The sequence below is a fragment of the Varroa destructor genome, unplaced genomic scaffold (genome assembly GCF_002443255.2).
Source record: "Varroa destructor unplaced genomic scaffold, Vdes_3.0 BEIS01000004.1, whole genome shotgun sequence".
Classification (NCBI taxonomy): domain Eukaryota; kingdom Metazoa; phylum Arthropoda; class Arachnida; order Mesostigmata; family Varroidae; genus Varroa; species Varroa destructor.
In genome coordinates this window covers 41,995,187-42,021,017 of record NW_019211457.1, presented here as the reverse complement: position 1 = coordinate 42,021,017, position 25,831 = coordinate 41,995,187, and the positions used below count along the sequence as shown (strand labels likewise).

Below are 25,831 nucleotides of genomic sequence, written 5' to 3'. Positions count from 1 at the left end.
AATATTGTAATCACAGTTAATAATAAAGCTCATTATAAAAATAAAACTGTTTAAGGTAGCGCATTAGTAACAAACCTATGCTGACGTAATCTATTGGTCTAGACGATTAAGGTCATTTATTTTGTGTGGATTATATTGTACGAATAATTCGTTCCTACTATTTCGTCTCGTAACGTTATACGATTGGGAAATGGAAAGACGATTATATATATATAAACTACTTGACTTGTTAAAAGTAATTTGTTACGGGTTGGGACGTCCGTAGCGTCACCTATAGAGCTATTAAATAATTTGTTTATTAATCAATAATAATATTATTTTTAATTAATTAATAATATTAATAAATAATATGTTTGATTTACGTTTTCTGTCACCAGTTGGCATCTGTCTTTTTTAAGCTTTCAAACGTTACAGTTCGAGCCGGCTACGTTGAACGCGAACTAACGATATGAGCCTTGGATAACTAAAAATACAAACTATTGTTAACATTTGTATTTCTGATCAATATTTACAAAACAATTCATGAAAAACATTAAGCCAACTCAAATACCACGAGTTGTGAAAAAAAAGATCTTGTTCATACAAACCATTAGAATTTTATACAAATCAAGTTTGAGGTTTCGCCGTATGTTTGTCTATTCGATGGACATATGGGGATGAAATTTTTAGCTAAAATTACGTCGATGTCGAACGCGACGCACGTTATTTAGTGAATCGAGCAGCGTAAGATGTAAACATTGTTGTTATACAGTTATTCCCACTCAACACAAACGTAGAATAATCGTTTGTAGTATTACGATACCGCCTAATGGACGTTACCCGTCCTTAACAAATAAACGTAAACTTAGTTTTAAGCCCGGCTTATAATCACAAGAATCTAATATGTCAGTTCAACCGTCGCCGGGCATTGACGATACAGGCCGAAGTTACCTAGGGCAGCAGTTGTCAAAAAAAAAAGCTTTCAACTCAGCAAATGTGGAAAGCCTCAGTCGTGTGAAATTTCTTCTGACGACTACTTTTTTTTTTTAGCATTTAATTATGGAATTCGTGTTATGGAAAGAACACTTTATATTTTGGGCCAGCTATACCTTGGAATTATATGATACATGACCGCCCAAGTGGCTTATTAGCACATGTTTTGCATATACGGGCGCCAATACCGCGCCATATATTATCGGACTGTCATAATAGAAACAATAAGATCTATAGCTCTATCAACAAATTTGTTAGTGTACCGTAATCTGCATTGGTCATTCAAAGTATAAATAGAGGCAGATAGCAACTGAATGATCGCTTCATGAGTAATTAAGTCGGTCTGCAGTTTTTTAATCTATCGCACTAATGAGCTAGTTTTAAGAACTCGCTGAGCTTTCTCTACATATTATTTAAAATATACATATTCCAGTTGGGGCACTGTTTGATGAAAGAGGACTATAGCTAATACATTCATTGTGTTTAAATGCTTTTTTTTTTTTTGATAGTTCATTGTTAAATTCGTTTCATTTATTATGCAAATCTAAATCTATGCGTACTTAATTTCAATAATCAGAAAAAAAACAATAATTTATATTTCATTATACAAATTTTATCAGTCATTCCTATTTCTCTAAATATTCCTATTTTCGGTACTTTCTGGAGCCGCACAACGCACGATAGCCCGAAATGCGTTCATCAATCGCCTGGGCTCAAATCTTCAACTCGCTAGACCAGTTTCCGCTTGTGTCTGTGGCTGAAGTAGCAGCAGCAGCAGTAGTAGCAGTGTTCGCAATATAGCAACCTATGTAGGTGTTTACTATGAATTGACGTCACAACGAGGAGTCTTTCTGGGTATTGTCTTGCCTGCTATTGTCGCAGCTGCTACTGCTATGAGCGAGTGTGTTGCACAGTCGCACAGCATTGGCTGCTGTGGTGTTGACTTGCGAGCTACTTCGAAAACTTGCTGTATCTGTTAGGCTCGGTGTGCGTGTGTGTATGTATGAGATCTCGCTCCGTTTCGTTTCAAGTGCTGTGCAGTCAGCGATCGAATCTTAGCGCCACCTTATGGATGATTTTTTTCTGCTGGTACAGAAATCTTGCAGGTAAGCACGAACATTCGGTTAGGCCTAGCCCATTCATTTGCGATGTTCGGAACTTCCCATGGAACGGATTAAATGGATTAACTGACCAGTGTCAGAGCACGAAAGAGAAAAACGAATGAGCGACTAGCCAACACTAACAGTACTTGATCCAGTCGACGCTTACCGTTTAGCGGTAAACGTTAAGCTCTGGACCCACTGGCTGCTCTCGCTCTCTCTCTCTCTCGCTCTCTCTCTAGCTCGATTTTTTCCTCTCGCTTTAAAATGTGTTCGTGCTTTGTGGGTTGTAGGTTCCTCACCAGTTGATGCTGTTTTTACCAAGTGAAAAGTAACGGAAGGGCCGCGAAGTGTGCGTTCTTGGTGCGGAAGCTGCGCATTGTCCGAAGGCGTTCGTTCCCGTGGGTCTCTCCAGACTGGCGGAGTACAGTCGAGCTGAGTGTGAAACAAGTCGGGTCGCTGGTGTTGTTTGGCATTGACATCGGCGACCCAACTTGAACTACCGAAGAATTCGCTCTGTTTGGAGGCCATAACAACAGCAAGATAGGCAAAATCATGGGCATTCCAAGAAGAGAGCGCTAGCGGTTCGGTTGATCGACCACCATTCGACGGGGCAGGTGAAAGAAAAACTGCTAGGCGGAGGCGACCATTAAACAGGAATGTTCTCAGCAGAGACTATGGACCCCGAATTGGCCGTGAGGCAGCTACCGCCCGTCGGGGAAGGCGATATTAGTGAGGATGAGCTGTGCCAAAATCTCTACGTGAATTCAAGTTTGGAAGCTTCCTTTAAATCGGACCTCATTTGCACGCCAGACTCGATCACACGAGACTTTAGCCGTGACACACTTGACAGTCTTGCGGCAGCCGAGTCCATAACGCATCACGGGCACGCTTTGCCTCCGGTTGGTATTGAGACGATGGATACGTTTCCCCGAAAGGACATCCACGTCTCGTATGAAATGAACGGTGGAAATTATAAGACGGGTTTAGTTGCCGGAATAGGTAACGGTGTTGGAGTAGGGGGCTCACCTTCCAGCTGGCTAGGTGGCCTGCTCGGATGTTTGCGACCGATGTGGAACGTGATCAACTCGCGTCAGGCCGAAAAGCAGGCCGCTACTGACCCGTGGGAGATTCCTTTCGAAGCCATCCACGATCTCAAATGGCTTGGCTCGGGCGCACAGGGCGCAGTGTTTCTTGGTACGTATCGAGAAGAATTTGTCGCGGTGAAAAAGGTGAATAAAATTGGTGACACTGATATTCGGCACCTAAAAAAACTTAGCCATCCAAACCTCGTACGATTTCGTGGCGTTTGCACGAAATCGCCAGTGTACTGTCTCGTTATGGAATATTGTCCCAACGGCCAGTTGTACGAGGTTTTACATAATGGTCGACCTATCGCCCCTTATACGGTAGTAGATTGGTCGAAACATATTGCAGCCGGTATGCAATACCTACATACAAACAAGATAATACACCGCGATCTGAAGTCGCCCAACATACTCATTGGGTGCAATGATATTCTCAAAATCACCGATTTTGGAATCAGCAAGACGCTCGGTGAGCACGCCGCGCCAATGAGTTTCGCAGGAACAGTAGCCTGGATGGCGCCTGAAGTGATTCGACAGGAGCCCTGCTCAGAAAAAGTGGACATCTGGTCATACGGTGTCGTCCTTTGGGAGCTACTCACATGCGAAGTCCCATACAAGGACATGGATTCATCGGCGGTTATTTACGGCGTTGGTAATAACCGGTTAGCTCTACCTATACCGAAGTCCTGTCCAGAGGGCTTCAAGCTCCTTCTTGCACAGTGCTGGAATCTCAAGTCGCAAAACCGACCATCATTTAAACACATTTTGAGCCATCTGGAGATAGCGGCTGTTGAAATTTTGTCAACACCGAAAGATACCTATTTCACAACTCAGGCCAATTGGCGCGAAGAGATCCGCTTGTATATGAGAAACCTAAGGGGAACCAATTTACGGCCGCTCGGGATGTCTGTAGCTGGCCAAGAAGAGGAAGCCAGTCTTCTCCTGCGCAAACGAAATACGGAGATGCGTCATGCACAGGATATCCGACTTCACTATGAAAGGAAGCTAGAGAGAGCTAATAAGTTATACCTCGAAGCCACAACACTTCTGCAGAAGGTAAGCCAGTTGTTTTCTATGGTATATATTGAAGCAAACTGCTAGCAAGATTTATTGTAACTGTTTCGATCTTTAGGTTATTCTACCTATCCTTTTTAGTGCGCAATGAACACTCATACTCGACAAAAAATTTAGCCCCATGCAAAATAATGCTGAGATGAAGCAGTTCGGTTCTGCGGATAAGTCAATGGTAGCTCCTTATTGTTTCTTGGCTTGAACAAGGACTATAGTGATGTAGTTGTTGGGGTGGGGGGCATTGCAACTGTGCAGCGGCCGGTGTAAATTTCGGCCGCTCTATTTGACATATGTGCAATACTATGAACACATAGCGACAGGTATCGTTACTATCAATAAGTAGTTAAAGATTTACTTGATCATATATCAATTTAATCTTCTGTCTACGATGCGAATTCTCAAGTAACCACAACCGAACTACGATTTCAGTGCGCCCATGTGTGACAGTTGTTCGTCATGAGGTCGAAGGAAAAGCATATGTCAATCAACAACTTTGTGAAGAATTGGGGAGGAGGGGGCTAATATAATGCTTGGCATCAGAAATTCTCACTGCCCTGTGCTGAGTCTAAGCCTTAGCTGCGTATGGATTCAACGCAATGCAATTTTTACGGCAGAGGTTGTGCTTGATTTTTGTACATTACCACATACAGACTTTGTGAAATTCAGGTGTAGGAGATGTGCTCTTTTTGAATCACAAAATGCACGGCTATATAACGATAGCCGTTATTTTGAACGAACGCATTTAAAGATGGCGTTTTACAGGATCGCCTTGGAGCCGGTGATTCAAGGGATGTTCACTGTCAAGTTTTTTCATAGTATTTTAGATCACTCCATGTTCATTTAAGCCTATTATTTGATATTGTAAGATCGGGACATTTACTAAGTAGGGCTTTTAAGGTTTTCTACTTGCAATCGTAAACATATAAATAGGGGTTAGCTAGTGTCTTCAAAAAGCACGTTTTCACAGTCGCAAATTCTTGTCAATTAGACGTGGTCACGTTTGAGTCAACTGACTGAGGGCCGCAGTAGAATGTCCTAACATATATTCGCTGTGTACCTAAAGAATAATAATACGTTGGTCGCATAGAAAATTAATTTTGTTTTGTGTTTTTGCAAAGGAATTCGTCGGGAGCAACGATTATATATTTCTTTGTTTTGGCCATGCGTACGATAGCATTTTGTGTGTGGTGTTTCTTTTTCTACTTCTGGGAACCCAAGTGTAACCTATTAGTTGCGGTATTCCGCTGTTATAGGAATAAAAGGGAGTGCTTACGGAACGGTCTGTATTAATTTTCTTCAAGGGTTTTCTATGTAAGCACACCTATGTAAAGGTGCCAGACTAAGGAATGTCTGATATAATATCGCCATTTTTCTATTCGTGCTTTTATCTAGAAAATTTGTTTATGGCGACCTCTAGCTTGATTAGCATTCTGTGCGTCAAAATGATAGCGAAATCCTGTTCTACTACGTGGAACGATGACATAATTTTCGTATTCCTTCTAAACTTAGAAAACCTTAACTATTCCTACTGTATCTTGCATCCTATCTGCCATATAGCACGACGCTGTTAATAGGATCCCGCTGGAACTTGAACATTGTCACATAGAAGCGAGTGATCTAATCACGGCCTATATGAACAATTAGCAATACACACAATGGCGGTGATAATCTATCACGAGTGTTAACGTCTGCATATCTTCGTAAGAGCGGTTGCCGTATCCATCGACCTTTTTGCTGTCAGAAATGTGTAAATATGTACACAGTTGAAAACATTAGATAAGGTAAGTTTCAGCCGACGTCATCGAACAACAAAAAAAACCTAAAATTAATAAAGACTTCCTGTGTTTGGAATGCTAACAGATGCTTTTCACGAATTCATGCGAAATTAAATTTACAGTGAGTCTAAATCTGTGATTTGCGTTTACTTCAAGTTTCTCTCCGTACCACTATCCTTGTAAGTGGTCGTGTCCGTGGCAGTGGCTTATTGTTAACATGGATGCGAACGAATTCTAGTTGACAGCTGCAAAAAAGACTCCTACCAAAAGCACTAGTAAAAAAACCTATGCACTATGTTTTGAATTGGCACGAATTTTTAATATATAATAGAAACAACATAAATCCGGTGGCACTTGCTGATTATGATCGAGTAAAATAGATGATCATTTTCTGTTAGCGAACCGTTTGTTTACAATGGCTGATTGTTTGCCTTGTGCGCATCGTAGCCGCGCTACTTTCATTAAGATGGTAGTATATCTGATCGCTATCGTCGTTGTCATTGATTTAGGGTTAACTTCTTTCATAGTCAACCTGTCGCCGTATGAATTAACGACGTACGTGCGTAAAAAGTATTTATCATCTTAACCCTTCTTAGCGAATAGCTATTCTTGTTGCTGTTCTTTGTCGCTATCTATCATATCACGGCATTCCCAACACGTTAGAGTGGATTCATGTTTTTTAAGAGATTCTACAAGCTTACTATTGTCGACGCTTGCTCGGATTATAGCATAGTAATAGCTAGTTCTCAGCTCAAATACAAGAATCGTGCACAGAGCAGACAGGCACTTCGCAGGACGAGCACCCACTAGTAGCAGGCAGTGCTACGTGCGATTAACGCGGACGTAGGCGGTAAGGTCTGGCCGGGCTCACCTCGAGAATCTGTTTTCCGCTAGCCTCTCAGCCGGTAGACCTGGCGAGAACTTCACTGGGGGCACCCTGTCGACGCCACTAATGGCAAGAAGCCACTACCTAGTGTCCTACGCAATAAAAAGGCTCTACAGGCCGTTACTGGAACAAACCCGAACTCATTCATGCGCCCGCGACAACTCGCTTCGCCTCGCTTTGGCAAAACTACCGTCGTGACCATTACCAATACCACCTGGACTGGCGGTATCATAATAATGTCAATGGTCAGTGCTCATCTGACTGACAGCGGTCATTGCCAATTTGCGAGCGTCTGCGGATGTTTGCAGCGAGAGTCAGTTGGATCAGTGATTGTGACGATCGTTAGTGCCAGTTCTTTTCGGCAACGAATGCCAACAACGGCCGACCACATTCTAGTATGGTGCTGGCATCCAGCTTACGGCGACGATGATGGTAATGATAACAATAACAACAATAAGATGATAACCATATTGTTAGTTTTTATGTAGGCGCCTGTGTGCCTGTTTAGACGCATGGCGAGGTCAGTGGGTGTCAGCAGCATCCAAAAACTAAGGGAGAGCAGAAGTATAGAGTAGCATTTGTTCAGACGTTAATGAATGATTAGTATCTCGCAATGGCGCTTCAGTTTGTGGCGAAAAGAATTCCTGAAGACAAAAAAGAAGATTGTGGAAGTTCCATTAATTCGCTTCTTATCTGTTATAGAAGAGGTAATTATATAAGCGAACTGAATACTTGTCAGGTTTTCTTCTTTTACACGCGCGTTTGCGTCGTGCATAATGGTTTAAGTTACTGCTTCGAACTTATTGGAAGTTAACCCAGTGGGGTCTATGTCATTTACTCTTTCTGGGATACGCTGTCATTATGTGGTTAGTTCTACTTCTGAGGGAACGATAATACGGACCAGCGCCTATTTGAACTTTTACTAATAGATACGTTGTAAGGCTTGAACGTAGCCTCGACGTCAGTTAAGACAGCAAAAATGTTCTGCGTGAGCTCAGTTCAAGGCACTATAGAGAAACGGACTTAGCATTGTATATTGAAATCGCAATGTGTAGTACATGTAAACACCCACACACAAAGTATTCAGCGAAGCGCGTCGTTTTTAATGATTCAATGTAACCATTGGTGGCTTACTGATGAGCCGGACTCGAAACTGAGATCGCAGTTGGAGGAAAGCAACTCTACGCGCAGCTGCTGGCTGCGTTAAACAAAATAGTAGATCCCCAAAAGAAAGACTAGTTTGAAACAGCGAGCCCTACTTAATGACAGCAATCTACATCTATACTAGTAAGGTTATACTCGACGGATTCATAGCAGGCCATTATTTTCTACGCTCCACCAACCACGAAAACTCACTTGATCCAGACTTGGTCTTATTAAAGGTAGTTATTCACCGTTTCTGTGAGGAAAAAGACCGACCGCGCATAACTGTGTACAAAACACAATTCAACCAGTCGTCCTAGACCTTCGTGTTCAATATGTAATTTTTCTAATTCGACCATACAAAGTGGTATCCACCATTCTCACTAGAACGCCGCGTGAGAGTTATTATTTAGCTCACAACGCTGATACCGTACAATTATAAATATTTGTCGATGTGACCCAAACGTAAGTAATGCTGATTTGTGTGTGTGCGAAAGTCCTGAATTGTAACAACCGTTGAATTGCGAGTGTTCACATTCAAGCAGGTGCATGTAACGTGTAAACGTACCGAGCTTCAATAGGGAGCTACTGTCAATACAAAAATCAACCAAATGGGAACGAGTACGATGCTTGTGTTGGACACTATGCTACTATGCGAGGGCGTTAGATTATCGACGAGCCAGTCGATCTCGGATAATTTACACAAGCGGACCCTTGAATAGGTTATCGTAGCGTAGTTTACGAGATATATTGTCAAAGGATAGCGGAATGAAGATTACGAAAATAAGGAGTTCGAGCAAAAGTGAATATACGAATATATGAAAAATATTACTTCCATTTATAGATAGGAGGACATTCGTATATTCGTATTCTGACATTTAATCCATTGTCATAGCCTGTGTTTTGTAGGCCTTCGCATGCTAAGTTCTTATAGGAGAATTTCTTCGTAACGGATGCGGTTCTTTTCGATAGAAAGCTAAGTCAGAAGACACAGGGGCCGGAAAGCAGTATAAACACTACTGGTCGATTCTATTCCGGTCAGTGAACACTGTTGCTTTGATAGAATAGACCATGGTGCGTCGTAGTTTCGGGAGTCGACTAGCTTTACTTTTCGAACGGGCCAGCTTTCAATTGCTAGCCAGCTTTTGCAAGATCAGTCGGCATCGATCCCCCGTTTGCTAAAATCAAACGAAATATTTTGTAATGAACAGTAATTGTTCGTAACAAGTCGCTTCAGAAGTTCTATTGAAATGCACATGTGGATTCGTTATTAAATCTGCGGAAGGAGTGTTTATTCGTAAAATAACTATGATGTACTCGTAATAGATAAGCAGCGTTTTTCTGGAAAGGAACTCAGCTGCATAACTAATACGGGTAGTTTTTCTCGTTAAATAATTCACATTTCTTTTCCTTGTTCAAAATCGAATTGCGATATTATAATAAGTTAAGTCTGACCCCTTTACCGTTTTTACCCGCTTAAAAACAACGTAAGTAACAACAGCCTGAAGTATTGATAACTCCCCTGAACCAACAGTCAGTTCGCTTTCGCTACCCATAATAAACCGTTTCTGATTCTATTGCGTGCAAGCTACAAGAAATAATAGTAGTCACCATTTTGTTGGATCGCTGCGTACAGTTTACCTCACCATCATTAAATGCGGCAGCGTTGGCCGTAGAAGACCGATCGACTAAAGCGAGTAGCAGACGAAGCACAACTCAGTTGTAAAAGCGGTTGGTCACTCCGAACATAATAATAATAATAATAATACAGGCTACTTTCCCGGCCCATAAAACAAACAGCCAGGCTCAGTACCATCTTTGTCGCAGTTAGTGCTGACGTTAACATATAATTAGCCTTCGAGAGCGGCGACTTATTTGCCGTCAGCGCCTGTCTTGTTATTGCGAGAACGCGATCAACGGCTGACGTTGATGTGCCGACGGCGACGGTCCCGTGTCGGCCGCTCTCTGCGCTGTAACGCAGGAGCGATGATATGGATAATGCCATAGGCGTCTGTGTGGTCGTTTCATGGTTAGCAGGCAATGTAGTTTACGATGAATGGCGATAGCGGCAGCCGGAGCCGCTGCTACAGCCTAATGCTACACCTGTCATTACAAGGTCGCGAAAGGTCACGCACCTTTGTGACACTATTTAGCTTACTGCCGCGTATCAATTCTGGTAAATAGCATGAACCGGTAAATTGAGCGGTGTTGGCCTACATAAAGCTAGTGAGTTTTATTTGCAGATAGTGAACGCCCCGCGCAGAAAGGAACAGCAAACAGGGTTTAATGACAACTAGAGTGATGCCTTGGCGGGGATTAGAGCAAGAAAGCCTTGACAATCAATTAATCGAAATGCACAGGCCTATAGAAGTAGGCCTTGTAGAAACTATTATAGGGTCGGTTATATATAAATCAGCTAAAGCTTATTACATTATTTCTATCTGTCTATTCGCTTGTGCACTTTCTTTCCCAGTGACGTAAATTTTCTTTGATTTGCGCCGCTTCGTTCTTGGAATGGCGGTTCGGAAGAGGCGGCGGCAATGACAACGATGTTTCTAAGTGAGCGCGCTAAGTAAATTTCCTACTTGATCGTTTGAATCAATTACAGAATGTCGATAGCGAGGAAATGAGATAACTTTGTTCGATCGACATGTGTTTTAAATGTTGTAATTGTTTTTGATGATGATGATGATGATCATTAGCATTATTGTTATTATCATTATTATTGAGTATTTACATATCTCATAGAAACGAGCACAACCGGCTGCGGCCGTGACTTCATCCGACGCCATTTGAGCCTTACGTAGATACCAGGACCATGTCCGCCTTCGTTCTGCTTAAATCCGCATCTGTCACTCAATTCGAAGCATGTTCATTACTCGACTGTAAATGGAATTGGAACTTTCAAATATCATCAAAATAAATTTAAGTGATCAACGTGTTTTCCTTATCGTTCCCCAGTGGCTACGGAAAGGGGCTCTACGTCAAGAGAGCGCGGCGATTTAATAGTATGCGTTCCTCTGTTTTGCTCGAAGCGTTATTACTTATTCAACGCTCTAATATGCGTACGTTATTGTTCAACAGCGTACTATTTTAATAATAATAATAAAACAAATAGCATGAGAGTGGCGAAGGCGTGCAGCGATAGAACAATTCTCTATAGAACTGAGGCAGCCGAATCACCCTTACTTTATCTTAATAACATTCGATAACTATTACAAAGTAGGTTTTTGCTATGGGTTGTTACGCTTATATATGTATAACGATGCTATAGAGTACGACAAAAACAGGTCGTTTCACACAGCCACGCCGTTGTCTACTTATCTAGAGTTTGTGCTCAATGTATGCGTGCAAACGTTAATATTGCAGAACAGATTAGTCATCTATTGTGGAGCAAGTTGCTCGTGCTATAACGTTTGGTTTGTTGCACTCTGCTTACGTTTGCCGGCGCCGGTGGATAAAACAAAGACTTGTTTTGTCGACTGCTTTGCGGCACATTTCCCGTACTCTTTCGGCGCCTTTGCGGTGCCTTAGGTCCGGATCATTCGGTTTTCGGGTTCTCACCGTTAGTCGTCGCGGCCTACGGTAAACGGTCTATATGATTCGTTGTATCAAGTACTTATACACGTGGCTCTGTATTGACATTTAGACATGACAGCCGGTTTATGTGTAAGTACTTTTATAGAGACCCGCATTTTTCAGCGAGACGCCAGTGGTGCCGTCTTGGCGCACTTACAAAGACGCCGAAAGTGAGCTTCCACTAGCAGCCAGTGGTGTGGGCATGCTAATAAGGTACGAAGCGCATGGCGTAATAAGGTCGACGATTTGGCCACCTCAGTCCGGTGGGCCAGCGGAATGCCTGAAAAAACAACTTGCAAATTCTTGGGGTGGTCAAGGCCGAGTTTGTACGGAATCGTTCCACTGATATGAGATCAGTCAGATATCGGTCGTAACGACTGTCGCAGAAAACGTCTTGCATGATAGCGTAGCTTTCCGAATAGTAAGCACCACTGTCCGTTCTCGGTGTGAATATTCAGACTAGACTAGAATTTATCTTCTCGTTGTTTATTACTAGGAAAAGACCACGGAACTTTTGTAGATTTCGGTGTGTGCGGAACCCAGCTAATCCCTTCAGGTTGCTTATATGGAACGCAATAATAAGTGTTTACTGAGATGAGTGCTTCATCTCAAGCAATTTTCTATGCGTTTCCGATATAACTAGGATGCTGTTGTCTGCGCTCCGGGGTCATGTAAGCTCGAGCAGTGTGAAGATGACACTTGTAAAACTGGTATGAGATATACGTACGCGACGCTAGAGTACAGTCAATAATAACGGCAGCTGTCTAAATTTATATATAATGAACTTCATAAGGATCTATCTATCTGTTTAAAGCGGACCTGTTCGACGACCTTGTAAATCTTAACGACACTAAATTTTTTTTTACTAAATTTTTTCAGAAAATATATTCTAAGATAAGGAAATCGCTCTTTTCTCTTATTTTATACAGCTTGGGAGTATCTTAGATTTGGTGCCACAGTGATTAAATAGCTTTCTAGAATTTCAGAAATTAGTAAATTAAATGGTGGCCTTCGCCAGTTCACATCAGACTTATCCAAATTCAGTAATATATAAAGTAATCGTATGATATATACGTCTCGCACTCAGTTACAATCCGCCTACATAAATACGACCTATATAGTTTGCTTTGTGTTTTCCCTAAATCACACTTCATTTTCTTCTTCTCTTCTTGTGTGCCACTACAGTAAATAAAGCTATCTGGTGATTGCTATGAGCAAATGTAGTAGTGAAAGTGGAAATGCCATATACACCCTGACATCCCAATGGGAATAAGTACAAACCTGCTTCTAGTCAAAAGAGTCTGTCTGACAGCGAACATACGGCGTAAGGTCAACAGAGTGGAGTAATGTGATGCTAATAACGGGAAGTGCTTGGTAGTTTTGATGAAAGCGGCATCGGGATTGTTTAGAAATATGACAGCCGTAACTTACTGCGAATTCGCCAGTAGACTACAAATTGAGTAGTAATTGCTATATGCCATACTGAGCGAAAACGTCGTAGTTTGACGATAGAAAGTAAAAGGTTGCATGCCAAGACGGTTATAGGGGTAGTTTGATCAAACAGATGGCTGAAGTTTATATTATTTTCTATATTATACTATTGTTAATTGTTACATTATATATGTGTAGTACCAACCGCAAAGATCGCGTGTCGTTACAAGACCAATTTCTGTGATAATAAGTGTAGAGTTTTATGTAGAATGATTTGTCCTCCAAATTGTAAGCTTCGGAAGTACAGCAGGAAATGCCAATACATCAATGCTAGAGAGATGTCAGCCCTGTCCGTATGAAATGTACTTCCTCTGGCATAAAAATTAATAAAAGTAAAGTTAGATTCAATTAAGAAATCACCAACCCGCTAATAAGTTTTTTAAACCAATTTAGACTACTGATTAAACAATACTATATTAATACTGTCGATAAGACGTAGTTTCTGGTTTTTTTTACTTACATCTTAGCCATGTCCTATTATCAAATCATTAGTACTTGATAACGTTATATGCGTTTGTCTGCAATTGAAGAACGTCGACTTTGTACAGCGAAGTGGCGCGTCTACTTCGTCGCGCATTCGCATAGTTATTGTTGTACTAAGTTGTTTTTGGGACTTCCAATATGAGGGGAGACTGCTTGCGCATCTAGTTACTGCTGCACTGTGCGATATCTGCCCTGATTAAGTGAGAACTTCTGCCGAGACACTTCATTAGCAGCTATTGCTACAGCAAGAGGGCATAACAATTGCCATTTGTGGTCTGTAAGAACTAATGGAGTGAACGCTTAAAAGAGAAAGAACGAGATACCTGAATTAAGTTAAATTAGTTGGGAACATTTTTATCTAAAAAAGGAATAGAAGATGAAGTTCTATCTTGTGGGACTCTAGAGAAAATGTTTTTTAAGCAATGAATAAAAGATTTCAAATTATGGGGAGCTTGATCGTTTAAGATGACGAAGCTGACGAAGGCCAGTAGTAGTAGGTGAAGCATCTATCGTTGCCAAATAGCTACTGTATATCTTGCAGTCTACGGTGCACAGAAGTGAATAGAAGCAGACGGCTAGATGTCACTACGTTGAAATATCTTTAACTAACGAGGAAAAACCCACTATATAAAACACGCTGGTTTGCTTCCTTGGTTTATCATTAGCCCATCAAACATTCAAATTGAACAAACAATGTCGCTTAACTGCCTACCAGCGTCCGCGTCGAGAAATTCACCGAAGTTAACGAGTACCAGTACGAACGAGTGATAGCCTGTGGTATAAAGACTTGCTAAAATGTTGCCTACGAAGACAAAAGCAGGATAGCATATTTGTCTACAGGTTCCCTTAGTGAAAATAATGAAACGGAGCTAACGACGAGTGTTTTTTGTTCATAAAATATTTTACTCTTCTTTGCAAAATCACATCATAAAAACATCGAAAGCGACTATGTTCATCTAATGTGTCGTCTCTCATGAGCGATGTTTCACCGCAGCTAATAATGTTACATCTTTGTTGTCTTTTCTTTGACCCGTACATCTGTATTTTCGGGCATGGCGTACAGGCGACTATGACGATTGTGTGCGCTTTGTAAAAAAAAAAAAACCCTTTTTTCTAACCAAACAGCTGAATCGCCACGGCGCCAGTGGCGAACTCATTGGACAGCTACCTACTGATTGGTGGCCTGCTTTCGCATTATTTATTCAGTACGGCGCCGCTCGGTACCGTTATCGTACCACTGGCGATAGCGTTAGCAACTAGGAAAAGTAACGTGGGATTATTGTGTTTTGGACCAGCTCAACGACTGTGGGGGTTGGCCTAGGGCCCAACTCCGTTGGAGCAACATCGTCGCTCTCGCCAGTCGTTCGTATTCTATTCTAAATGTATTGGTAGGTCGTTTTACAGTGCAGTGGTTCGCAAACCGATAATGGTGATTCTGCCGTTAACCACATCTGTGTGTCCACGTCTAGATATAGTCAGCAAAAGGCAGCGACGTCAGCGACCCCAGCGGCTAAACAGATTTCTATTTTGAGCGGCGACGCCGACCTGCTTTAGTCCGAAAAGGGCTCCAACCTCGTAGCGTGCGATTGCCATCGGGCAGGTGGCCCGTTGTCTAAACCCGGTTCCATTAGCTTACCGGAAAAGGCAGTTGATCGGGATCGGATCTTGTGATATTCATGATCAGCGGGCTGCTGTGATTCGCCTATGTGATACTTTTGTCTATGTCAATTTGTTTGTCTTGCTGTCGAACCAGTCGTTGAACCGCGTGCTAGCAATAAGGGACCCAATAGTTTTAATAGTAGTGGCTGCCACAGTAAATCATAAATTGAGTAGAAACGAAAACCAATGAACATCAGATGTGTGGGGATCTCGCCGTAGGCTTCAGGTGACCACATAAAAGAATGCATTGCGCAAGCAGACACAAAAGTAAATAACAGTGTGCGCAGCGTTAATGTCGACAACGTGAACCAGAGGAAAATGACTGCTTTCAAAATAATAGCGATTGTAGTGATCAAGAGCTGGTCTCAGATTCGTTAATTTAGACCGACCAGCGTCAATACGGCGTCAGTGCCAGCGGCTCGAAACGAGAGCAAAAACGTTGACAGATCAGGAACCTATACCGGGTATAAGCGGTCCTTTTTTCATCGTCGTCATAGAAATTAGGGATAACGCTAGTTGCTTGCAGAGGCGCTATTATTTGGCAGAAAAAAAAATCTGTTTTGTAAAGGCCACGGTAAAAACATGCAGCAGTTATGTTGGCTACAATAAGCGAATGCGATGATGATTGAAAAAGTGCTGGCTCACCGTTGAACCTGGCTAATCGTTCCGCTGGTGCGTTGACGCTTTTTGCTTTGCTGAAATTTGTATATACGGTACATTGAAGTGCACATGTATATATCGTTTTCTCTAGCCAAATTAACGGACAGATAAAGTAGGGTAGGGTTGTATGGTCTAAAATGTGCTTATTGCTATGGTTGGAGACAACCAGTGCCAACAAGAAAAAAAAAAATATCAATATATTTGGCAAAGACTCTTTTATATTTTAACCGAAATGGGCTCAATACAGTTTGTTGATTTTCTAGAAAATATCAATTGAAGTCTTTTATGTCGTGGGCTCATATAGCCCCGCCAAGTATGGTTATATGGACCGGAGGTAAGGCTATTGAAATCAATAATGGTTTGTGCGAGGAAATCAGTCATTCAGCAATGCTAGAGGAAAATGCTGTTCTTATAAAGGGCCATGATAATGGCTAGAGAAGCTGCTTTTTTTTTTAATAATTTATTGAGTTAGGCGATCCAAAGATAATGATTCATATAGCGTAAGTTCATATAAGTTCTGCTGCGCAGTGGAGACGCATCTTGAATAACGCAAATAGTGCTTCATACACGCTTTGAATTTTGGTGGAGAAACGAGAAGGCACAATAACAGTGTGCGTACCGTTCTTCAAAGCCAACGAAGACCCGTATAATCATTATGGCTACGCATTATTCTGCTGTAAATAATTATCCATGGTAAATATTAATCTATGGTGAAGATTATTTGCAAAGTTAGACATGTTGACAATGTTGCTTTGTCCGAACCATTTTTTTCAAAGAAACTAAATGCCTTAGTTAAAATTGGTATATACGCGTTCCTATTAAGCTGATTTGTACCTCGAGATCACTTGGTTAGTTCTCTCAAGTTCTGTGTAAAATTAGCACCGACGGCATCCGGTTTTTTACGCCTGATATGCGGTAGCCCATTGAGCCCACCTCATCCTGACCCATATAAACCTGGGATAATCATCTGATATAACTGTAAATAATGACCTTTATAACATTATGATTTTTGACGTTGAAAATGCAGCTCTGTAACAGGCGAAACTGTGATAAGTAAACAAGATGCTTATTTTGCTTTTTGTGTTGAAATACGACAGAAATAGATGTATTACATAGACTCGCTTTTTGAAACTGGGCAAGGAAAACATTTAGTAGATGAACTGTACAAGGTTTCTGATTTGTGCACATCTGAGACTGATTCTGATATTACACACAACTTTTGAATTCAAGCCGAAAATGGAACGCACACGGATACTGCGGCGGATAGATTAGAAATGAATAGCGCAGCTATTCAATGTACCGCTACCTGTGAGAGCGCAGCGATGTAGCAAACTGCGAATTTTATTAACTCTCAGCCCGTTTTTCGATCGGAGTTACAATGGATGGTATTAGATCGGTTCTGAAAAAAAAAAAAAAAAACATTACAATTATCATCCATAATATCAGCACAGCTTTTTGTTTATGTGATGTTAACTGCACATTCGTTAAAGCCACAAAAGTGCATACGTCAAGGCGCTCACACGTCTCTGTCGTATCATGCAATGGGTAACTAGCCACAAAATGAACAAGTGCATGCCTTGCTGATCAAAATTATCTTGGCACTTCATATCATACTTGCGGGAAGCCGCGACGCAATCTACTAATGGCGCTGGCCATCTGATTATCCAATGTCTTTTACAGATCATCGGCAAATACATTGAGGCTGCTTCACCGTCCGGCCTGCTAGCCCAAAGTAGTTACTAAATCGCTGCTGACGTGGCTATCTCGACGTGACACCGTTGACAGTTTTCTTGCAACAAATCTACCCTTTGCTGCACCCTAGCACTGTGATGATTAGTTGCCAGCTGTTTATCTCAACTACTGAGTATGTAATATACCAAATGTTGGTGTCTGGCACGGAACGACCGTTCTTCCTGAACATAAAGTCTAAACGAATGTGAACATAGCTAAATTGGTTAATAACCAATAGGGCGCCGTTATCGATAATGAAACAATGGCAGAGATAGATCTTGTGGTTGGGTATGTTTTTTAGTTGAGGGCTAATTCAGTAGAATGATTCATTCATAATTAATTTATTCAGTCATTCATTTGGCCTTACCTTTCGTTCACTTCCGTTAGTGGACAACCATTTTGTCGCTAGACAGTGACGAATTTATGACGTTTGCCCAAGCTTCGAAATTCTTCATGCGGTTTTGTTAGCCCTACATTGTATAGCTCGATGATCCTACATGAATGCCTAGCTGGGTCTGAGCCGGCCGCAGTTATTGAATAGCTGCACGTGTGGGTAACGACGGGCCCACTTCAACTGCAACAGTCACTACTACCGTCGATAAAAGACGGAGTTCCGTAGCACACGTGGGTCGTTATCCGCATATAGTTCTGCTATTACGACTTACATTAAGGGCACCGCTAAAACATTCATCTATACAGCGTCTTGCAGCGGCCGTGAATCTAGAGAAACGCGTTGTCTGGGTAACTCTCTGGTCAGTCACAGATAAAGAGTACCATACCGTAACGCAATATGCCAGTTAATGATTTTACCAACAGAACTCTCTTGCGTATGATGTAATAAGTCATTCCTGATTTGATCGACGATCATAGATTCTGGCACAATTGGATCTTGTGAGAAGGGAACTACTGTAGAACGCAGATTAGTCTCTGTCAGTTCAGGAAGATGTTATACTTTGTAATACGACTGTTTTGCGACGCTGGTTCGTACTATAAATTTAACAGATAATACTTAACCCGTTTAAATTACAACGCATATATGTTTAAGAATTGAGCACTTTCCATGTGCTCCCGATTTCTTGCTAACCATACCCGTATTCTTTTTCAATTTAAATCGCTTCGATTCGGAAAATAGACGCGTTTTTATTGATCTCTGCTCTATGTAACCTCAGCATAAATCTGTGCCTGAATAACAGCGACGCAGTATCATACTCGGTTCATAAGATGTTCTCTAAAATTCACTGCTGCTGCGCAGTAGTCGATTACACGAAACGCTTGCCATTTTTTTTTAGTAACGGGCATTGAAATTCTGCAGTGTGATATGTTTGTGTATCGGTGCGATCTACCGGTCCTCCACAAGAGTTTCGGTTTTCTTCCGTTTACTGTCGCGTTACTGTACCCTTAGCGCTCGTAAGTATTGCACTACGTTCGGGGTATTCCGACATAATACCGTAAGGCCAGTCGGGTTCTATTGAATACGTTTGGTTGGCTTATCTCAGCTGGTGTTCTTGGTAGCGCTGAATGTTATTACCTCTTCTAAATTTAGCTAATGTTTCTACTCTACATGTAACGGCGCAAAGTTTGACAAATGAAGCGTGACGGAGCGAACGTCCCCGGGCGATCCTATACGGTCTACTTCCTATTGTCAGTATAGCGAGACCGTAATGGGCATCGCCCAGATCTCAACCTATTCCACTGTAGATATGTCCCTGACTAGGACCAGATTATATCTAACGACGACAAGTAATAAAGATCTGATTTTTATTGTAAATTAATGATATAGTACGCTTACGTATTACTAGGTTGTCAAGCTGCCGTTAAATTGCCGCGAGGCGAAAGCGATTCTCGAAAGTCAAAATCCTGTAAACATTTCCATACTGCATTTTTTTAGTGTGAACATAGTGAGCTACTTATGGCATTTATCATAGATGAATCGTTGTATGCAATGTTTGAGGTGCAGTTGAGGAGACTGAAAATTCGTCAATCAGATTTTCATGTTGATACAAAAAGAAAAGAAACGAAAAAAATCTATAGATTTCTTCAGACAAAAAATATGATTAATGATTATCGCAAATGCTCATTAATTAATATTTTTTTCGTATTCTTGATCACTAAAAGGCACTAGAGCATATGTATCCTACTTGAGCTGTCAATACGTTTATAAATTACTACCTTTTCACGATTGTATCTCGACACCACAGGAGTTTATAGGGAAGAAATGTGTGTTTTTTCTCATATATAATTGCTCTAAATGCCCTTGAAAACTGCCTATGAGCAAAAGAGTTCGTTTGAGCTCATAATTATTAGCCAAATCGATATTACTGCTTGGTTAAGTGCTTCAAGGTGACTGTGCCCGTTATAACCGAGCTATCCAGACATACAGATGGATACACAGACAACAAAGACGCGTGTCACCATACTAAAACGTGGCCACGCAAAAACATGACGCTTCCCACAGCTTGCATTGTAATTTAGCATAGTTTCTAATTTCGCTAAAATTATTTACTTCTTTAGGTAAATCAATTGATTGATCGAAGCGAATTTACGAAAATTGGACTTGCAGATGGGATTTGTCCTCCAGTTTACTCTAAAATGGAAATTAAAGTACATGTCGCTAGAGTTTTTAGTGTCCACCTAAAATTTACTATGCATTTGTGTAGAGGTGGGAAATGCGTTCTATATAATTCATAAAACGGAACCCTAGACGTCATTCATGGCTTGCTTTTACTTTTTTTTTCGTTTAGATAAACTTATTTTATTAGCAATTTTTCAAATTATATATATATTTAATCATAATATACGATGCTTCCCTCAGCTATATCTGAACATATATGTTACTTTGTGTATAAGGCCACTATATAATTAGAAGAAATTTACGTCGTCCAATTGTTTTCTATATCTCCTGATCAGTTTCTCTATTTTTTTCCCGATAACTGTCCCCATATTCAATAATAATGCTTGTCGTCTGCTATTTGCCTCTGTGCAATTTTCTGGTTCCATTTTGCCACATCTTTTTTACAGGTGGAACAGCGAGAACGTGAACTAATGGCTCGCGAAGCGGCATTCGCGTCTGCATTAGCACGAGCTGCGTTGGATCCCAACGGAATCGTTGGGGCCGCAGGGATGTCCGGGCTTGCGACCTCAAGTTTGCTCACTCCCTCGCCATCGGAGGCCTCCTCGTCGGAACAAGTGACCAGCCCAAAGCGCTTCGCGAAGGGGTTAAACAGCAAGAAGCGGACGTACCGTCTCTCACATTCATTCAGCGATGAAAACAATGGTAATCACATATTGATGCCGGGCGCCGGATCAACTGGATCGTCAGCACAACTAGGTTCGTCAGTTGGGCTCGGGGCCTCACAAGGTTCCGCCGGGGGGGCGGGTGTCTTCAAAGCGTTTGAAGGTCTACGAACATCCCGAAGTACGACGGCGCTTAACAAGATCGTTCACGTCAGCTCGTCAACACAAACGCAGACACCGACCTTATGAACGACTGGCAAAAAGGAGAATGAATCTCGAAGGGAAATATAGAATTACATCGGCAATTAATTATGATAGTGTGCTACATATGACGATAACCATAAGCAGATAAAGCTACTGGAAAAATGGCGGTGACTTTTTTGCAAGCTAGATAATTGAGATTGCCGAAGTGAAAAAAAAACACATTGTAGCACGATAAAAGCATCATTAGAGCATTGATCATTAAAAAGAAGAAGGAGAAAAGAAAAGGATTCGCGAAAAAGCGGCTCACCGTGAAAAATGCAAGGATGCTAACAAAACGAGGAGACGATAAAAACCGAAAAATATTTCTCTGTAGTAATTATTATTAATAGATGCCAGTGAATTATTGGCGCAAGACAATCCAGTGGTAGAATACTGCGCGGGTGTAATTGAAACATCAAATAGGTTGCATAAACTAGACGAGGGTCAGGATTCAGGGTCTGTTTCAAGATCAGGCACTAAAAAGAGGTGGATAGAGTGAGTGAAAGGAGCAAAGTGATGAAGAAGTAACGGTGCGAAAGCGCATATGAATCGAGTACAAATGGCGGAATGGCATCATCAATACAGTATTCAAATACTTAATAGCGTTGTGGCCTGAACAAACTAGGTAATTAATTTAATGTTAAATATAGGATTAGTGCAAAAATCGAATCTTATAGCTACAACGACCGCATGCTATAATCGATGTTTCGGAGGAAAGCTAGCAATGATCTTAGCTAATTCTACTATACATGCTATGATTACGATCACTCTAAGATTAGCTGATACAATAACTGGGGGCTACTAAAGCGATGGACGTGATACAAAAGGTATATACTATCGTTAAGCTCTTAAGCGCTAGCGACCCAACTACAAAGATATCCGCGAACGTGACTATGAGATCATATCTACGCCACAAGTATTTCGAAAATTTATCCAAAGAGAAATACCGACCTAGCCCTTGAGTGCGTCCATGTTCATCTTTGTATTATTAATCTATCGTTTAGACAAAAATATCCATCCGGCATGTGTCTTTTACGATGGCAGTGAAAAAAGAACTGATGTTGACGGGCAAATAACAGCAGTCAACTTATTCTGCCACAAAAGACTAAAATTATAATCATCTTGGCAGCATAAAAGAAATTAAATCCATCTAGAAACGGGTCATAGGATCAGTATCATGGGGCAAAAGTAATGCAAGAAAAAGAAACACCGTTAATGCCGAAGTAAACTGTAAGGAAACCAGCGCCAATTGATTATAGTTGGTCTTTGTCGAATCACAAAGTTATTTGATTAAAAGGTGAAACTGCCATGCTTTTACGATGGCCATTCGCGGTTTGGAACGAAACCATATCGATCGGAAAAATTCTTGAAGACATTAAATAACGGAATGGCGGCAAATGTAACGACGTGCACTATAATAACAGTAAGAAGCGCGTGCCGTAAATCAATTTTGCAGTTGTGAACTAACAAATATAATCGTCTTCCACTCTGGCAAGACAAACATTACACTTAAGAAGCGAAACTTTTAACTTAAGCTGAAGATGCATAGAAATCGCGGCCGATAAAATGATTCTACTACAGAAAAGAGCGAAAATGTCGCCTGTGTATATTGATGTATATTTAACAAGGAATAGAGGCAGTCTCTGCATTACGTGATTACAGGACATTTTTGGCATCCGCTCTGACAAACTTGTTGAATTTTTTCTTTATTATATTTCTCAGTATACGCACATACATCAGCGTTATAAACTCTAAAAAGCTCGCTGCGCCGTAAGTTAAGACACAGTAATGTTGCAAACGCTAGAAAACTAGATTATTTTTCTCTCGAATTTTCTCCTCGAATCGCCCCAATGCTTACTCATCACTCGATGCTTTTCCTGAAGTGTAGATATAGACCCCAAAATTCAAATGCAGAACCTGCCCACAGAGCCTTGATTATATAATATATATATATATATATATTTGGCACAATGTACAATACTGTAGATATGACACTGTTCTATTATAGCAGAGCAGACGCAGCACTAAAGATAAGCGTAGCTGTGAATTTTATGAAAAAAGGTAATATTATTTAGTGACAACGAAAATGGAAAAAGCTAATGCCTTATGAAGCCAGATAAATAAAAGGCAACACATAGATACACACGTAGTGCCGTTCCAGTTTCTCTTTAGTAGTGTTTCTACACTGCTGGGTAGACGAGACATGACCAACTCTGTGTATAGTTTCTGAGCTACTTTACATAAGATCGTATCCCTACTGCTGTGCTGAACTGCAATTATACTCATTGTAATAAGATGAGATGACAAAATGTAGAATTATTACAATACCATTCCAAAGCAACGCAACCTTAGGTGTGTCGAAGGGTTAACCTCCATGCCATATGGGGTCAAGCATACATTCCAATCATTATTATTAAGTAGTCAAATGCTACATTAATCAGAGTTTTCCTACTGTTTCTGTATATGGGATGGTTAAAATAAGTTGGACAAATGGACAATGAGATATAGGTTACGAAATTCTAGAAGCACGGACTAAAATGCATGAATTCATTTATTATTTAGCTTTTTCATACATAAAAATTTGCTGAAAAATCTATAGTAGTACTTGATACTTGATTGCCAGAGAGTCTTTTACTTTGGTAAATTCTGACTCGATGGTTACTATGTTTTATAAAATTTTTCGCAAAGACAGCCCGTTTGAACTATTTCCGTTCTTTTTAAAATTAAAAAAAAGTGTCATCCAAATTTAAATTGGTTCCTGCTATTTCGAAACATTCTCTGGTCATTGTTTATATAATCAAAACATAATTTGATACTCAGAGTCTTTGTTCATTCATAAACGTTGAGCTAATACAATATTATCAATTACAAAGACATTGGCGCTGTAACAAAAAAAAAATATTTAGCAAATCATATAGTTAAAAATTGAAAAGAATTGACAGTGTAAGAAGATGGCTAGAGTATACTGTAATCTGAGTTCGTGTACAGAACTGCTTTTACCTGACAACTGTTTTAGGAATTAATCAACAAATGAGGCTGACAGCTTGTATCCATTTAATTTGCATTTTGACGTTATTTTTTCGTTAATATTTTTGTAGTCTTCTTCTGTCAGTTGCTCAGTCAGCTAAATTTATTGGGTTGCATTACACAACCTGCGTTATTAAAAGTATATAATTCGTTCACAAGCAAAAATGTTTTTGTACAAAATGCAAAAGATTGTATGATGAACAACAATAAAAAAAATAATGCAACGCGTTCGAAAGAATACCTTTGCTACAAGAATAAGCGTTGTCTACATCAACGATAGAAAGTCCAGCCACATCAGCAATTCTGCTGGCAATCATTAAGTTATATTTTTGTTTATTTTGTTACTTTATATAATGTTTTGGCCGATTTTTCGGTACAGTTGACTATGGGGACAAACGTTAAAAACTAGCTAGAAAATGTATTGCAAATAATAAAACATTAGTATTGAAAATAAGGAAAACCAATACGCCAGTTGGCTTGATAGAACTATGTGATAAAATAAACTGACATCATGAAACTGAAGTCAACTCTACCAGGTGACGCCCAACAAGTCCTTTAAACAATGTAAATAATTACAACCTTCATTAGGATATAAAGTTAAATACTATTAACTACATAATTTACTGTGTTTTCTTTCTAACATAATTTGTCTGTGTGTAAATTAGGTAATGTGAAACATAAACTATATATATAGAAATACTTCCCACGATTCATCTATTTTTTGGCATATCTAATTTTCAAGTCAACCTTGACTATTAAACACAATTTCAGTTCCACCAAATAAGAAGCCAAATGAGGATTATTGCAAGATAATCACGAGTTTCAGTTAGAATTGTCAGGCGGTTTAAATATAAATAAGAAAGAAGATACATTTTCTTATTAAGCAAAAATGACCGTGAATCGATTTAAATTAAAATAGTTTGGCTTCCGAATACGCGAGGAGTCCGGGGTCATAACAAGTACTTTGTGCGTCAATGTTCTGGGTTGAAAAATACACCGTTAAATTGAAATAATTCAAATAATTAATAGTTAGCAATTAATATTTCAGGAAATTTAGCAATACTTGTTTCGAACTGTCTGTTTATACACAAGGTGCAGTATTTAGCTCTACAAACAGTCATAGTAGAAATAAATTCATCCCTTATGCTTAGTCATTTGTATATTAGTACGCAGCAAAGCCAGTTTTTTTCAGGACAAAAAACAAACTTATGTTCATTTTATTGTTCAAAAATCATGTGTTGGTTTCATATTTTGACCGAAAATCAGTGACCTAATCTCTTCGCTTTAGACGAACCTTCACCAAGACTGAACACCGTTTATCTTGACTGAAATCGACAGTCTACGTTATTACTAATTTTCATGGGGCTTCTCAAAAACCTGAAAAAAATTTCCAAGCGGCGTATTATGATACCATCAGTAGGAAAAAATTTGAATCAACATCATAATAGCTCAAAAAGCCATTTTTGATAAGTCCGGAGTTTTCATATGGAAATTTGGAAAACTATATAAGCTTTAACAGTCAGCCTTTTTGCATTTTTTGACTGTTTTGATTCACTGAATTTTTGAGACCTTTGACGTCCTGTTAAACCAAAATTTAATTCCACTGGAATTTTTCGTACTTACCATATTTAGACAACACTATTGTCTGTACATCTATCCGTACCACTTGACATACGTTTACGATAAAAA

At 40.2% G+C, this 25,831-nt stretch overlaps 1 protein-coding gene across 2 annotated transcripts; it reads left to right on the top strand.

The window, feature by feature from the left end:
* The first annotated feature begins 1,709 nt into the window (after positions 1–1,709).
* On the top strand, positions 1,710–24,761 carry LOC111250497 (mitogen-activated protein kinase kinase kinase 12-like). Of its 2 annotated transcripts, XR_002673402.2 has the most exons (4): positions 1,710–2,078; positions 2,366–4,216; positions 5,789–6,012; positions 20,657–20,793. XR_002673402.2 is itself a non-coding variant. In XM_022805864.2 (3 exons), the coding sequence occupies exons 2-3, from the start codon at positions 2,732–2,734 to the stop codon at positions 21,119–21,121; spliced, it is 1,950 nt and encodes a 649-aa protein (XP_022661599.1). In that variant the 5' UTR covers positions 1,711–2,078; positions 2,366–2,731; the 3' UTR covers positions 21,122–24,761. The 2 variants fall into 2 exon arrangements, 1 of the variants encoding a protein (XP_022661599.1); XM_022805864.2 differs by lacking the exon at positions 5,789–6,012 and having other exon boundaries at positions 1,711–2,078; positions 20,657–24,761.
* Positions 24,762–25,831: the final 1,070 nt, after the last annotated feature.